Raw genomic sequence first — 16576 nt, forward strand, 5'->3', positions numbered from 1 at the left:
TTGTTTGGGCATGAATTTATTGAAGATCAATGAAATTTGTTTTTTTTTTTGAATTCAATATATGTCTATATTTTTATTTATTGAATTCACTATTTTTTGTCAAATTTTTCCCAATCCGATTAAAACTCTTTGCTTTTTTGATTCATCGATTTATTGACAATTCTGAGCCTAGTAACATTGATCCTTAGAAGAAAGAAATGGGCTTTTATCAACCAAGAACAACCATCCATAGAAATGAATGTTCTTCCTTTACTTGACGAGAAAAGAAAGGCTAGGGAAAAAAAAAAAAAATTGATTTGGAAAGCCTTCATATTGCATACCAGCAATTGTGGAAAGAAGTCAAGATTTTACATCAAGAAGTTAAAGAGTTACAAGTGGACACATTCAAAAGGATATTGAATGGAATGCATTTGACCACGAAAGAAGAGTTCATATAAATCGTCTTTCATACGACACTGAAACTATGCCTCCCTTAGAAGAAGTTCCTACAACCCCCATTGTAGAAATGGGAAATATGAGGATGTTTGTAGTTCAACATCAGAAGGTTATAGTTGAGTATTACTGCATTAATCCATGATGAAAGGAAGATATTGAATGCACTTTTTTATACAAGATCTGCATTTTTCGTCATGGGCATCAAACATGTTAGATCCCTTTATTAGAAAGCTTATAATGCCTTAGTTAAAACCATGGGTAACAAAAGGAGCCAAAATGAGTATTAGCTCTCAGTTGGAAGGGTATGTATAAATAAATATTTTATTTGTTCTATCTTTCTGCAATCTTTTTATCTTTCTTCTGATTATATCCTAGGAAGTGCATTGGATTAATATTTCTTGGACTACAACTCTGCTTTATTTTTTTCATTGTATTGTTGCTTTTAGTAACCATTGCAACAATGATTTCTAAAGCTTTCTCAACATATTTACCCTGTTTTTGCAGGGTTGTTTTTAATTTATCAATAGATGTAGGCAGTGAGCTAGAGACGAGTTCTCACCAATTGTAGTTTTTTCTTTCAGCCAGAGAGAACACATCCGGGGAGAATGAAATATTTTGGCGTTGTATAATATGTGCTTTCAATATTTCTCCTTACCATCTGGGTCTTTTGTAGTTTAGATTGTTTGACTTATTGGTGGATGGTTTTAATTAAATTTTGAAATTATCTATTATTCTAATTGCAAAGAAATTAAAAATTTTAAATATTTTTCATCATCATTTCATAAAGTTTATAGATTTCAGCTATTATAATTTATAATAATAAATTTACAAATTGCAAAATTTATAAGTTATAATTTATAATGTATTATTGGTTTAAAGCAAGTATAAGCATATATTTGACAATGTTGTGTGCATGCATTAAAAAGACCCTTGTCTATAAAACACATTAGACAATGACAAAAATGCATTGTCTATAAGTTCTTGTAACCTATACGAATGCAAAAGGAGAAGAGAATGAAAGGCCAAAGCTAGCTTCTCTTGCTTTGCACTAGATGTGACAAGGATTGACCTTAGAGAGAGAAATCCAACTATATTTATAGGATCATGATAAACAAATTTGGGGGCAGCACTTTATATTCAAAAATTTGTCCATATTGCAGGAAACATGGAAAGTATCAAAAGTAGAGATTTGCATTTCCACCTCATATGTGCAAAGTCAAAGTTTTCAAGCACACAATTTTGCTAGGGTCTAGGGAAGAGGCAATTAATTCCAATGAAAACTGAAGAGACCTCCGAATTCGCAGCGTCAATAAGGTTGAAGGAATGAAACATAAAATATGCTCCCTGAAAGACATGGAAAACATCCCCAAAAATAGCAGTGATATTATTAATTATTAATAAAAAAATCACACAATGCAACATTCAATTCCACCATTTGAAATTAAATGGAAAATGTTTTTTTCATTTTAAGGAGATGTATTTGGCTTAGCTGTGATATTATTAATCATTAGTCAAAAAAATCAAACAATGCAACATTCAATTCCACTTTTTAAAATTAAATGGAAAATATTTTTTTCATTTTAAGGAGATGTATTTGCCTTGGAGCCACCAAGAAAATCAGCTTGCGGTGCAGGTTGGTGCAGGCAGTCACATGCTACAAGTGTGCAGGTTAGTTGGGTTATTGGTTTAAAGCAGGAATAAGCATATATTGCAGAGTGTTGTGTGCATGCATTAAAAAAACAGTTGGAGACAAAGATGTCTAGCTACAAACACCACACCTCGTTAGCTATGGATAGGTCTCGTGCCAAGGAGTTCCTGGATAGGTCTCGTGCCAAGGAGTTCCTGGCCAGTCTACTACTGTACTATCAAGCACAACTTGGGCTATATTGATTTTTTCTGGAGGATGCATAGAACCTCGATCAGAATACCACAATTGGTATTGTAAATAGAGCCACGCCTATCATGCTTTCAAATCTCATTAGAAAATGACAAAAACGCATTGTCTATAAGTTTTTGTAACCTATGGAACGCAAGAAGAGAAGAGAAGAGAATGAAAGGTCAAAGCTATAAGCAGAAGGAAAAAAAGCACGCATGTAGGTGAATACACGAGGTTTTGTTAACGGTTTAAAACTTGTTGCGATTTGGATTTTCTAATTAGGCTTTGTGCTAAAAGAAAAAATGATGTTGTTTTGTAGAAATATCAAAAATACCCTACAAACATGCTTTTCTTATAGAATGATGTTGTTGTGTAGAAATATCAAAAATACCCTACAAACATGCTTTTCTTATAGCTCATTTATCCCCTTTTGTCTGAAGGAGGTTATCAAGCACTCCAATAGAACATTGAAAAATACAGGAGGTTTTATAAATAGGTGGATGAAGATTGTTGTGATGCAGGAAAGAAAAGGGTATAGTTTTTCAAAAATATCACTAACACCATAAAAATGTTCTTTTGAAACTTGCTTACAACTTCGATGTCGTAAACCCCTTTTGTGTTGCAGTAAGAAAAAGATATTGCAACCCTCCTCGAGATCAAGAACAACCTTTCTTTGTGCCCATTGAAACTCTTGAGATTGTTGTAGCAGAAGAGGAATGGGGTGATCAGAAAAAAGCATAGATGTGCGAATCCAGCGTTGATGATTTCCCCTAAATGGCCAAGAGAATGGTGAAGGTATCGTCAACTTCTAAAGCGAAGATTGGGGCATTGGATATGACTTTATAGACCTACCTGACTGCAAAGAATTGGAAGACACCATCGAATTCACTGTTGGTGAGAATTGTGTTGATTTAGATGAGCAGCCACTCCTTGACACACAAATCAAATCTGCCTTGCCAAAGAACATGTTGCATCCAATGAATGGAAAGGGCTGTTTTCTCTTTTAATATCATATTTATCCGTAATAATAATAAATAGAGAATATTAGAGAACTAATTGAGATAGCTTACGAATATGCCAACAAGCATTATGTTACTACAATGTACAGACAGATCTCTGATTACATATGGCATTTATCATTAAATTAATTCTTAATGTGTTTGGGTGAGTAATCAATTTATCAATATTTGAATTTGAACCTGAACTTTAATGGTGACCATTCCCAATTCACCTGCGAACCTAAATTCAAATTCAAAATCGGTATCTTGTAGTTTGGGAAAGCTCGCTACCTTGTAGTTTGGGAAAGCGCGAGACTACTGTGAAGCAAAACAGGAATCTGCATTCTTCACCGTGCCAGGATGACGGTTCAAAAATATTCTCCCTCGCCCGAGTAGCTATATAAGCCATGACTTGGAAGAACTATGGCCTGAATCCTGATAAAAACCATTAACCCGATATGTGTCGGTGCTTCCATGCTCATTGGCAGACGAGAGGTACATGTTATTAAAATTAACCTTACATTACATTTACACCGAGTTCTTAAGATAGACACCTCGCCAAAAATAAAAATTATAATGCTTAGTGAAATTAAACGTTGTTCAAAACTCTCGACCTAAGTTTTAATTATCGTCCATATTGCAACATGCCAACACATTTGCATGCATTGCAAGTGTCATTTAAAAATGGCGTTGGTCTTATTTTTACTCCTGGCAAAGTCGAGCATTTGTTCTTTGTTCTGCTCAGTCGTAACATAGCCCATTTCATCTTTCTCACTTAGCAGCCCAACTAGCACCAGAAATTCTCACCGATCTGGCACATACTGAATTGACTAGCTCCCGGGTTCGCCTATGGCTCTTCCTTAGTGCCAATGAATGTGAATTATTTTCTCCATCATCCCCAATATCCCTAAGCTTCTGTAGAGTGTTCCACAACCTCTGAGTGACTTTCTCATCCTTAAATCGCTAGAGCAAGTGTACTTGGGGATTGCGTCGATGAGGATCCGTTGGAGGAGTTGTAGCAAGGTGAGTAAAAGGTGATTGAGGAATAGCATATTGAAGTTCTTATGAACTTCATTAAGCCAAGATTCTCTGTTCAAACCCAAGAAACTCCGTTGAATAATGTTTGCGTAATTTATTGGTTAGTCTATAAATTGATCGTGGCATAGCCTAGTACAAAAGTTTCAGTGACAATGTAGCCAAAAAGATTCAATTATGTGATTCCTCCATGAAGGGAAGTTGTAATAAGTAATGGATCACAAAACAATGAACAATTTTCAGGAAATCATCACAATTAATGCTGCGAAGTACTCAAGGAATTTGAAGTTAAGGTTCTGGTACAAGATTCAAGTTTTCCTGTTATAATTATACCTTACCCTCTATCGTAAGTATAGTCAACAAGTGTTGTTTTTGTCTCTTTATTCTTGTAGGTTGGAATGGTATCCTCCCATCAATTAAGGTTGGTTGTTCCTCTTGAGGTGCAAAGAGAGGGCAAAAATATAGACGCTGATGAACAAGCAGTTATTAAAAAGCTCAAATCTGAGTCACAAAGGTGACTTTGATTCCTTGTGTACTGTATACATTCCAATTTAGTTCAATATTACTTATATTAAAGTTGGAAAGCTCTTGGCTATAAAACTTCTGTATTGAGCTTACAGTGAGTGTCACTGAAATTGAAATGCTCGCTTACAGCCAGTGTCACTGAAATTGAAATGCTCTGTTTTATTTCATATAGTTATGTACATTGAAGCATGCTCAGAAGAGTCACATAGTATTAGCACCAATAGTTGTTCTAGTTTGTCTGAATCTAGATGTTCACCAGCAACAACAAATTACAACATGAGGTAACTGTTTTCTTAATATGTTTTCAAAAACAGCCTATTAATACAGATTGGTTACTAATATCCTAGTAACATATACTAATACTTGAAAAACTAATTTCTTACTGATATGCTTGAAGTAATTACTGATTACTGATAATATCAGTAAAAAAGAAGTTCTGACAAAAAAAAATTCTAACAAAGAATAGTACCATTTTTTATTCAATGTAAAACGTGTGAAGCAGCGTAATAGTAGAACAGACAAGAAGGCGCGTGTACCAGGGTTCAGAAGATTGTGGCCAAAGTCAGTGAAGCCACATGTACAGAAGAACCTGAGCATTAGTCCAGATTGACAGCAATTCTGAAATTGAAATGCCTTAGGTTCCTATGTTATAAACCTCTTCACCTCGAAAAAATATGCCAAATAAGACCTCAAATTCACTGATAGGTTAAGAATGAGGGCTTTCAATGTTCAATAGCCCCCAGCGAAAAATGCATTAATAAAAGTTTGGTTAAAGAAATCATTATTCTGCCAAGGCTCAGATTTGAATAATCCGTGCTGACTATGGCAAGGACTAAAAAAGGATATAAAAATGATAATTCTAATAAAAGCATTTCTGCATTTCTGGTACATACATCATTACACCATGGAACCACATACCAATTAACCTCTAAAGTATACCGTCAACGACACAATGTGCAGCAAGCGAGCGGAGGTCAAAGACCAGCACTGTAACTGTGAAGTACTCTCATTGCAATCTCAGCCCCTGCTGCCCTTGCTCCATTCTTGCATCAGAAGATTAAATGCGGCAGCTTTCTTTACTTCTGCGCCACCGACGCGGAGTTTACTGCAATGCTGTATATTTAGCATCTTCAACGATTTCAAATATCCGAAACCCTCCAGTACTTCTAAGTTACAGCAGTGTTCCACGTTTAGCTCTTCAAGATCTGTCAACGGTGCCAAACCCCTTATGCTCTGCAGTTTCCCACACCCTATGGCAACAAGCTTCCTCAACGAGGCCAAATGTTGGAGACTTGGAAGTTCTCGTAACTCGCAGCAGCCTTCCACGTCTAGCAGTCGAAGTTCTGTCAACTGCCCCAACCCCTCTATGCTCTGCAGTTTCCCACACCTGGTGGCATAAAGGTACCTCAACGACTTCAAATGTTTAATGCCTGGAAGCTCTTCTAAATCCCAGCAGTCAACTACGTTTACTACTGTAAGATTTGACAGCTGCGCCAACCCCACTATGCTTTTCAGCTTCACACAGGCCGAAGTGACCAACGTCTCCAAAGATACCAACCTTTCAAGACTTGGCAGCCACTGCAGTTTCCCACACCCACTGGCATAAAGGTCCCGTAACGAGGTCAAATTTTCGAGACCTGGTAGTTCTTCTAACTCACAACAGTCCTCCACCTCTAGCACTTCAAGTTTTGTCAACTGTGCCAAGCCCTCTGTGCTCTCCGGACAGTTAACGATACCCTCATCTGAACATATCGACGTTTGGACACCTGGCAGCTCCTCTGCTCCGTCAAACCCTAGGTTCTTCTGCCCTCTCATTTTCTTCAGTGCATAACATTTCTTCAACTTTAGCGACAGTAGTGTTGTTGGCAATGCTCCAACCTCCACCAGTCTTTCACATTGACGGATTTCGAGACGTTGAAGGTTAGGGCAAACGTCTTTGGGAAATGATACCTTTGATATTTTTATGTCAAACAGTTTCAATTCCTCGAGCACAATCATGCAACTGACAGGGGAATTATTTTTCTGAGGGACACGTGGCGGTAATGCTAAGTAATCTACACCTGCAGTCTTTATTTCCAAATTTTTCAACCGATTCAACCGTCCGATGGAACCGGGCAAACCCTTCAATTGGAAGCAATTTAATACCCTCAGATTCTGTAAGCTCTGTAGCTTACCAATGGAATTGGGCAAACATGTCAGACCCCTGCAATTTTCAAGGATCAATTGCTCTAAGTTTCTTAGGTTAGAGAGAGAATCTGGCAGCTTTTCCAACATTTCACTGTTACTCTCTAAATGCAGAACTCTTAGATTAATTAGATTTCCAATATCATCTGGTAGTTTTGTTAAGCTTGTGCCCAATAAAATTACTTCTCTCAATAACCTGTTATTTGCTACCTGAGGCAAATCTTCAATACTCAAACAATATGAGAGATATAAGCGTTCAAGTGTGCTTATCTTTCCAAAACATTCACGGGATATAGTCAACTGGCCACAATGTTGCAACGACAAATATTCAAGTCGCATCAAAGTCCCAAAGGAATTGGGAAGCAGCTTCAAATTGCAGCAACTGTGTAACTCAATATGTTGGAGGTTTTGCAACTTCCCAAAACAATCTGGCAGCGACTCTATAGAACAGCTCCTCAACTCTAGGTGCTTCAAGGACTGGAGATGACAGAATTCATTTGGGAAAGTTTTCAGCTCTCCATGTTCCAGAACAATCTTCTCCAAATACTTCAGCTTCTTTATGGAGTTTGGAATCTTTAAGAGAGGAGCATTTATATGCAACTCCCTCAACTCCACAGCTTCCTGCAATTTTCACATTTCCAAAGTGATGTTAACGACTTGTATGTCTCGTGTAGCAATTGGATCAAATTCTAAAGGCAGGTCAAACATTATTCTTTTATTTAAAAATAAATAAATAAAAAATCGTCAAAGCAATGTATGCAGGTTTCAAATAGCTTTATTTTTTAATTATAACGGAAAAATAATATTAAATTATATATATTGAAAAACTGAAATATTACAATTTTAAGATTAAAATAAATTAATAAATATACATTGTTTAATTTTGAAATATAGTTATAAAACTGATTGAATGTAGGTTTAATCAGGATAGATCTTTATTTGTAACAGACATCAATAAAAAAAATGGTATTATCCTATCCAAACAGTGAAAACATTTTAAACCATATTTTTTTGAATTCATCAAAAAAATATTTGATGATCGAAAAATATATATTAGATTTTTTCAAAATCGGGGCTGGTCCCCTGCAGAAGCTGTATTAGGTCCGGTACAATATATACAATTTTCGTCAGATCAAACCATCACATCAAACACATCAACCAATATACAATCTCAATATTACAACATAAACTGTAAAAGCAGCGTCACTATTGGGAACGGGTGCGAGAAAGCCGACTGCCCCAACCGTCTAACTATGCACTCAAGAACCATTTACACATTACTATAATGTGTAGATTAATTGATTCACTTGGGATTTAGTTTCTTCCCGACTACAGGTTTAAATCTCATGAAATTAAAGAGGGGAATTGTTTTTAGAGAAATTAAACTACATCCCAAAACTTATAAAAAAGAATTGCAATCTATCAGTATTTCCAATTTATTTTCTTAAAAAAATAATAATCTTCAAATGCTTTAATTCCAAAGTAAGAGAAGTTTGACAATTTACCTCAAAATTACTTTCTCCCCATACTGTTTTCAATTTGCTCCCATCTACATGTAATACCCTTAAATTATCCCTGCGAATCCAGAAAGGCAGGCAAGAGTATGGACATCGATACCATCTGAGCCATATGAGATGTCTTGACTGGACGCTGCTAAATATGATTTTTAGACAATCACCTTCAGCCCTAAGCAGCTCCAACATCCTCATCCCCAGGAAATGGTTGCCCAGCTCCACTGGGTTTTCGAAAGGAGGGGTAGATCTTTGTTCAACCAAGTGAATTCCACGCACCTAAATGTCTCCTCAAAAAGTATTAGAAACAATGTCGATATCTTTAAAAATTTGAGAAATCAGAAGATACAATTGAAAGTTAATCTAAAACTTCAAAAAGCATAATTGTTCCTCAGAAAGTATTAAGAACAATGCCGATATCCTTCAAAAATCTAAGAATTCAGAAGATACAATATTGGGAATTTGCTCCTTTGAAAGTCAATTTAAAGCTTCAAAATACCTACCGGTGATTGATCCTGTAGACAATGAAGAAGGTTATGAGTTGGGCGCCAAAGCCGATGGGGAGTTTCGTTCTTTGCAATATCTCTGCCAAGGTCTCTCAGGTGATCGTGCATTCTTATACGGTTCTTGCGGTCCACCTCCACCAGACACCGGCTCTGCAAGATCCAGATCCCCTGATATCCTCCCCACTCCGATCCGTCCCATACTCGTATAGCAGTTTCCCTGTCTTCTCCTATGAAGAAGCAGGCGATGTCTAAGAATATTTGCTTCTGATGTATATCAAGACCGTCATAGCTAATTCTCAGTCTGTTCTGTACATCTTCTGGTAGTATTTTAGAGATTTTGTCCAATTCGGCTGTCCAATAAATCAAATCGTTTATTCCACTCAGATGTTCTCCTAGCACTGTGAGAGATAACGGCAATCCTTGGCACGCAACAGAAAACTTTTGAACCAATTCCTCGAATCCTGCAACTGGTTGCGGTTGCCCGAAGGCATGTAGGCAGAAGAGTTCTCTTGAGTGTTGTTCATTGAGACATTTTAACATATAAATGGAGGATTCTTTGATATCTTTGTTTATAAGAACTTGCTTATCCCGAGAAGTAACTATGATTAAGCTACTGGGATGAAGGGCATCCCTAGCTGGTAAGAGTAACGCATTCAGCTGCGAAGGATGATCCACATTATCTAAAATAATGAGGGCTTGTTTGGATGAGAGATTCCGTCTGAGCTTTCCTTTACCTTCCTCAGGGCTGCGTATTTGCTCATCCAGTTGAGTCAAGTCCTTCATAAGGTCACTCTGAAAGGTAGTTAAAGAATTTTCTCTGATGTCAAATAAAAAGCAAGATTGCCTGTAATTTGATCGTTCACGGTTAAAGATTTCTTTAGCTAATGTGGTTTTGCCAATCCCACCAAACCCCACAACTCCTATAACTCTAATTACCCCACTTTGCTGCTGCTTCAATAACTCTTCAAATTCTTTTACTTTTTGATCCAAACCTATTGGATATTTGGACACTTCCAGAGCTGGTTTTTTAACCTTTTGCAATACTAGCTGCACGATCTCATCTAGAATCGGATTCTTGTCCCTGAATAATATTTTTTTAACCTTTTGCAAAACTAGCTGCACGATCTCATTGAGAATCGGCTTCTTGTCCCTGAATAAATTTCACAACAAAATTAATAATGTATTATCTACAATCAATCCAACAAACTCTAAAGATAATAGAAGTATCAAGAGAAATTTGAAGAGCTGGGGTTCATACCCATTATTCTCCTGCTCCAGTTCAAAACCGTATATATATGAAACATAAGAAAGAGCGTTTCTCCATTTTTGAATGGTGTTGGAGTCGTAACGCGGCCTCTCTTGCTGCGTTTGAGAGTCGATTGATTTCTTGTTCTGGAGAACCTTCAGCGCTTCAGCATACATTCCTTTTTTCCACCTAAGATCTGCAACCTTCACACGGTAGAAGATTGGAATGATGGTTGACTGGCCTGTCTCCATCGTCTCCAACATAAGTAGGAGCTCATTTAGACACCACTCTGATTCGGCATAATGAGGAGAGAAAATTGCCAGATGGACGGAGGCTGTCCGAATAGCGTTCGCTATTTGAGACGCGAAGAAGTCTCCCTTCTCCATCTCCTTGTCCAGAAAGACTCGCAATTGATGTGCAGTAAGGGTAGAGTGGAGATCGCTAGCGATGGATGACTTGGTATCTGGCCCGCGGTGGTTGATAAACACATCATAAGGATAGCTGTTGGCATACGAGGGAAATGCAGAGCAGGTGGAAGAGGATGGTAAGGATGTATGATGAGGAGCCTGTGTGAAGTTAAGGTTTGCCATGGATAGATAAACAATAATAAAAAGATATAAAGATGAAATGTTTTTTGCAGAGATCGAAAATTACAACCCCAGTATTATGGACCTCACGAGTGTAAAATGGCTGCCAGGTACTTCCAAGTTACCAGCAGGTTCTGCTACTCTCTGAGTCGCTTCCAGGAGGTTCAGGTCTCTCTGTACCAGTTGCTTGAAAGAAAAATGTAATCACTTCAATTTGGTTAAGTCGCTAGTTTACCCTTCTAATTTGTTCAGTAAAGCAGGAGCAAAATTATATCTTCACTATTTTGATTCGAAACCCTAATTTCAGCCTTGGGAATCCAAAGCTTTGATGTGGTGCACTGGTACCTAATACCAATCAGCGTGCGCATTGGAAAAAACGTTGGTTGTGGGCGCATCTTGTCCGTGTTGTCACCGTCAGCATATTACGCGTTTGCACATGACTAGTGCCCTTAGTTGCTTTCGTTACGAAACCTCTGATGCTCTGTCTCGGGTTGCTTGTGTCAGACGAAGGCTTTCTGCATTCACATTTCAAAACAGTGGGCATTTAATTTTATGGCAGCTTTCAAATGTTTGATTCTATTGTCAAATCGCAATCCACTAGGAGGTCCGTAAATAGTTGGCCATGAGTAATTTACAGTGAACACCGAAAAGGGTAGTTGATTAATTTTTTTTAAGAAGGGTATGTTGTCATTATCTGATTGTTTTTTAGGTGTATTGTAACTATTTGGTTTTTGTTTATTGTGTAAAGAAAAAATAATATTGAAAAAAAATAAAAAATCATTTTTTAAACTAGCACAAAATAATGTTTCAAAATAAATTTTAATTTTAAGTTATAGTTTTATTCGTGTATATATGGTAAATATCCATCGACAACTTTAGCGCTATAATTGCCTAGGCCGGCTAGGGGCGTTACAAGTCTTAAACGACAAGATCATTTCCAGCACTTTCCTACATTATTTTAATTATATTGTAATGAAGAAAATGGAGAAACTTAAACAATGTCATTTCTAGCATTTTTTACATTTTTTTTTCAGAGAGAAAAATCTTCATAGAGTTATATTGAGACAATATAAAAAGTACATAAGATGTGGCAAGGATCAGACACCTTGCATGCATATGCATGAATATGGATCAAAATTTAACAGACATAGGATCCCGAAAGGTATCAAAATCTGTACAGCAGTTGTCATAAACATATATAACAAAAGGAAACTGTATGCAAAACAGGAAAAACAGATGGATGAGAAAAAAGGATCAAATTCCCGGGATGAAGAAATCCTGGATGAGACAAGAATAATCATCATCAGAGATCATCAAAGACCAAGAACCCGGCTCCATTGAAAGACCCTTCTTCGACAGATGGTCAGCTTGATCATTAAGGGAGCGAGGGATATGGTGAATTGAGCGTTGTTTCATATTGCTCCAAAAATACATGATTCTGTTTAACCATCCAGACAGATGAGGACAGCTGATGTGGCATTCTCCGCTAACATGATCAATCATTGATTTCGAATCACCATAAATTGAAATGCTTTGGATATCAAAAAATACGCAGAAGGCCAGCAGACCTGCAAGAGCCCTAGCCTCGGCCATGCTGTTTGAGCCAAACCCTCCATTCCAGGATAGAAAGTATTGCAACTTGTCGTCCATAATAATATGGACTCCACAACCACAAATGTTATTCTGCTCAGCCCCATCAAAGAAAGCACAGGGAGCAGCAATGGAAATGTCATCCGGCACATTTTTGCAATCCTTTTTCATCTTGACTTTTTTCAAAGGCATCGAGTCTTGAAAGGCCATTATACGCTGCAGAATTGATTTAAGAGGCTCCTTTGACTCTTGGAAGATCTTGGCATTCCTCCATTTCCATAAACACCAACAGGCAATAATAAACAGAGATCGCCAAGAGTGCTTTTGCTCGCTCCACCATTGAAAGGCAACCTGTACTGAAGCAAAAACAACGTGAGGAAAACCATAAAACAGAGATAGTTCATACCAGATCTGAAGTGAAGAGTTGCATTGGAAGAACATATGGAGATTAGATTCCTCCGCAGCTTCACACATAGCGCATCTGCTCGGCCCATGCCAGCTTCTCTTCCTCAAGTTCTCCCATGATAGATTTCTGTTGTTAAAGACCAGCCACGAGAAGAGAATCATTTTGAGAGGGCACCCCGATTTCCATAGGCACGAGGGATAAAGAGGGCTGGAGCCTGGAGCTTTTGAAGAAATCATGTCGACATAAATGTCTTTTACACGAACAGGCATCTTTGCATTTGGAACGGTCCATATGAGATGGTCTTTGGATCCAGAACGATGAATACCCAGGCTACACAAAGCTTCTTTTACTGAGTTCCACACCGGAAGCAGCGGACCTGGCAGGTGAAGATCGAGGCCGTCTTTCCATAATGGTATGGGACCGCTCCAGGATGAGATCAATTTATCCCAAGTAAAGCAACCATTCTTGTGAAGGAAAGATAATAGGTTTTCAGGAAAAAACATGCCGACTCGGCCACTCACTATGGAGTCGATGCCGATTAAGATTCGGGAGCCAGAGAAGAGATTCCATCTCAAGTTCTGCAGAAAGTATTGCTGGACTTTTCTGAGGCTGAGCCAAATGGCAGAACCTTGCCTGGTTCCAATAGATCCCCTTCTGTACCAAAATTCCAGGTCTTTATCTTGCATGTATTTCTTTCTGATAAAAAGGCTCCACAGACCATCACCAAAAATGCCTCTCCACAGTGATTTGCATAAAAGCGCTCTCCCAAAAGATCGCATATCGAGCAAGCCCCAGCCACCTAGCTTCTTAGGCATAGAGATTTTGTCCAGCTTCGATAAATGAATTTTACTCTGATTTGATTTTCCACCCCATAAAAAATTTGCCGACAGTCTGTTCATTTTATTGATGATGCTTGCTGGAAGGAAGAAGATATGAGCCCAATAAACCGCTAATTGCGCTAAGACTGCCTGAGTAAGAACAAGTCTGCCTGCCAGAGAGAGAGACTTAAACTCCCAGCCTGATATCTTTTTATAGAATCTTTCTAATAACCATTGCCAGTCCGCTTTTGAGTAGCCCTTAGCCTTTAGTTGAAAACCCAAGTATTTCAGCCCGTCTTTGAGTGGACTCGGAGCAATACCAAGCAACTCAGCAATCCAGGTCACCATTGCCATGCTTGTATCATTATGAAAAAGGGTGGATTTTGCTTTGTTGATAACTAAACCAGTAGCTTTCTGGAATCTATCAAGAATTTCATTGAGGCAAATCCAGGAAGCTCTGCACAGCATGGCGAAGATGAGAATATCATCAACAAAAAGGTTGTGAGATAAATAGATGTCCCTGCATATCCTAACCAGCCTGCACCTCTTTTCATCAACTGCTTTGTTAATCTGAAGACTGAGAGAGTTCATCGCCAGAATAAATAAAAGAGGAGAAAGGGGACACCCCTGACGAAGACCTCTTTCTGCTGAGAAGAAAGGAGAAGGCATTCCATTAATAATGACTGAGTAACGAACATTCTCTACGCATGACATAACCCAATTGATGGAATGAGATTTTAAACCAATCTTTGCCAATAAACATCTCAAGAATCCCCAATCCAAGCAGTCGTAGGCCTTCTGCAAGTCTATTTTTAGAATGGCCGCATCCGTCTTTCTAGATATCATTGAAAACAGACTTTCCTGTGTAATGGCAACTGCATCCAAGATGTTGCGCCCTTTTAAGAAAGCATGTTGGTCCTTTGAAATGAAGGAGGCCAGAGTAGATTTCAATCTCTCCGCAATAATTTTGGAGATAATTTTGAACAAGATATTGCATAATGATATTGGTCTGAAATCTTGGAAGGAATCTGCCTCTGCCCTTTTAGGAATTAGGGCAATCAGAGTAGAAGAGATGATGTTGTGTATACTTCCGGACATCCGAGATGCCTCCGCCATCCTCAACAGGTCACTTTTGAAGATGTCAAAAAAATGAGAGAAAAACTCTATGGGCCAGCCATCTGGCCCAGGGCTTTTATCTTTTTTAAAAGCTTTGATGACACTTAGAAGTTCCTCTTCAGAGATCGGCTGGAAAAAGCTTTCATTCTTTGCATCATCAAACATTAATGGGGCCAGTTCGATACCCCAGAGGGTATCCTGAAAATCACTTACTTCCTTCCTTTTATATTGATTTTTAAAATATCTCACAGCTTCGTTTGTGATATCCTGTTGGGAAAAATAAAAGCCACCTCTACCATTGCTGATTCTCCAAATCGTGTTTTTCTCTCGCCTGGCATTTGCAAAATTATGAAAAAATCTAGTGTTTCGGTCACCATCCTTTAGCCAGATTGCTCTGCTTTTGAGCCTCCATGAAGCCTCCTCCTGGTCCAGAAGCTTTTGTTTTCTTTTTTCCAGATCTCTTATGAGGCATTTGATGCTGAGAGGAAAATCATTAGCGTCCATAGCACTTAAAATGCTGTCCATCTCTTTTTGAATGTCTAGAAGCGCCTGTCTGTCCTTTTTCCTTTTTTGGTATTGCCATTCCTTTGCCACCTTCCTCAGAGATGCCAATTTATCTCGAAAGGTCATGAATGGGAAAAGGTCTGACTTCGAAAGATCCTTCCACGAATTTGAAATGATTTCATTGAACGCTGGGTCCTCTAACCAAATTTTATTAAACTTAAAGGGGTAACCCAGCCTGAACCCCTTCTCCCGCCAGCCGAGGAAGATAGGCCTGTGATCAGAAGTGAAGGCATTTCCTATGGATGATATGGGCATGCCCATTTTGTCAATGATGCTAGCATGCAAAATGAAGCGATCAATCCTCTTAGCGATATATGCTTCTCCCGACCTACTGTTATCCCATGTAGGCATCAATTTTCCCCAATATTCGCCAGAGTTTTAAGTCAGATTTAAGTCTCCAGCTATCATTAGTGAATCAAGTTCAAAAATTTCCGAGGCAAACAATTTTTCCCAGAAAGGAGATCTGTTATTATAGGGCGCGTAGGTGTTCAGAATGTTGATATTTAGACTTTGACCTCTGATAAAAGCCGAAATAAGAATCCCAGCAAAACACTTATAGGCCTTGGCCTTGATCCATACAGGATCCCATAATACTGCCAACCCCCCTGATTGACCTCGAGCCTCAGATGCAACCATAAACCATGAGGGGAACATTTTCCTAAAGTAAGCAATAGAGACCTGGCTATCGTGCATGGTTTCTTGGATTATGATGATTTTTGGACGAGCTGAATAGAAGATGTCCTTTAGTGCCAGATATTTTGGGTTTGCGCCTAAACCCCTGATATTCATGGAGACAATAAATGTCATTTGGATGGCTCACCAGCCATACTTGCTCTAAGAGGCTGAAGATCAGTCGCGTCCTGAATGGGAACATCAATAAGGGATAAATTCCTTACTCCATGCTCAGAAACAATCGTTCTCCCCCTAAAGTGACGACTACCTCCATTGTGTTTTTTCCTGACTGTAATATTCTTTGCGGAGTTTGGACTTATGAAAGGAGAAGCAGGGCTAATGGGCTTATGAATTTTCAGAGGCTCCAGCTCGAGGGATTTTTTGCTGAGCAAGAAGTCAATGTCGCTATCATATTTGTTAACAGGGGATGACTCCGGGGAATTGAAAGGAGTGGCTGTGACCCAAGGCTCTTTGCCTTTTGAAGATGGAGGAGGATTCTTATCAGGA

At 38.4% G+C, this 16576-nt stretch overlaps 2 protein-coding genes across 2 annotated transcripts; both read right to left on the reverse strand.

Annotated features, from left to right (window-relative positions):
* Nucleotides 1-5376: 5376 nt before the first annotated feature.
* On the reverse strand, nucleotides 5377-11245 carry LOC149213578 (disease resistance protein RPS4B-like). The gene is made up of 4 exons (XM_089392054.1): nucleotides 10329-11245; nucleotides 9068-10220; nucleotides 8559-8843; nucleotides 5377-7674 (listed from the first exon to the last, which is right to left on the reverse strand). Exons 1-4 carry the CDS (start codon nucleotides 10904-10906, stop codon nucleotides 5887-5889), a joined length of 3804 nt encoding a protein of 1267 aa, XP_089248180.1. The 5' UTR covers nucleotides 10907-11245; the 3' UTR covers nucleotides 5377-5886.
* Nucleotides 11246-12157: 912 nt separating this feature from the next.
* On the reverse strand, nucleotides 12158-15658 carry LOC149213579 (uncharacterized). Its single transcript, XM_089389075.1, has one exon. It carries the CDS (start codon nucleotides 15656-15658, stop codon nucleotides 12158-12160), a length of 3501 nt encoding a protein of 1166 aa, XP_089245201.1.
* Nucleotides 15659-16576: the final 918 nt, after the last annotated feature.

Source organism: Pinus tabuliformis, chromosome 1_1, assembly GCF_031772625.1.
Source record: "Pinus tabuliformis cultivar Carrire ecotype Pingquan chromosome 1_1, CPIR1, whole genome shotgun sequence".
NCBI classification, from domain to species: domain Eukaryota; kingdom Viridiplantae; phylum Streptophyta; class Pinopsida; order Pinales; family Pinaceae; genus Pinus; species Pinus tabuliformis.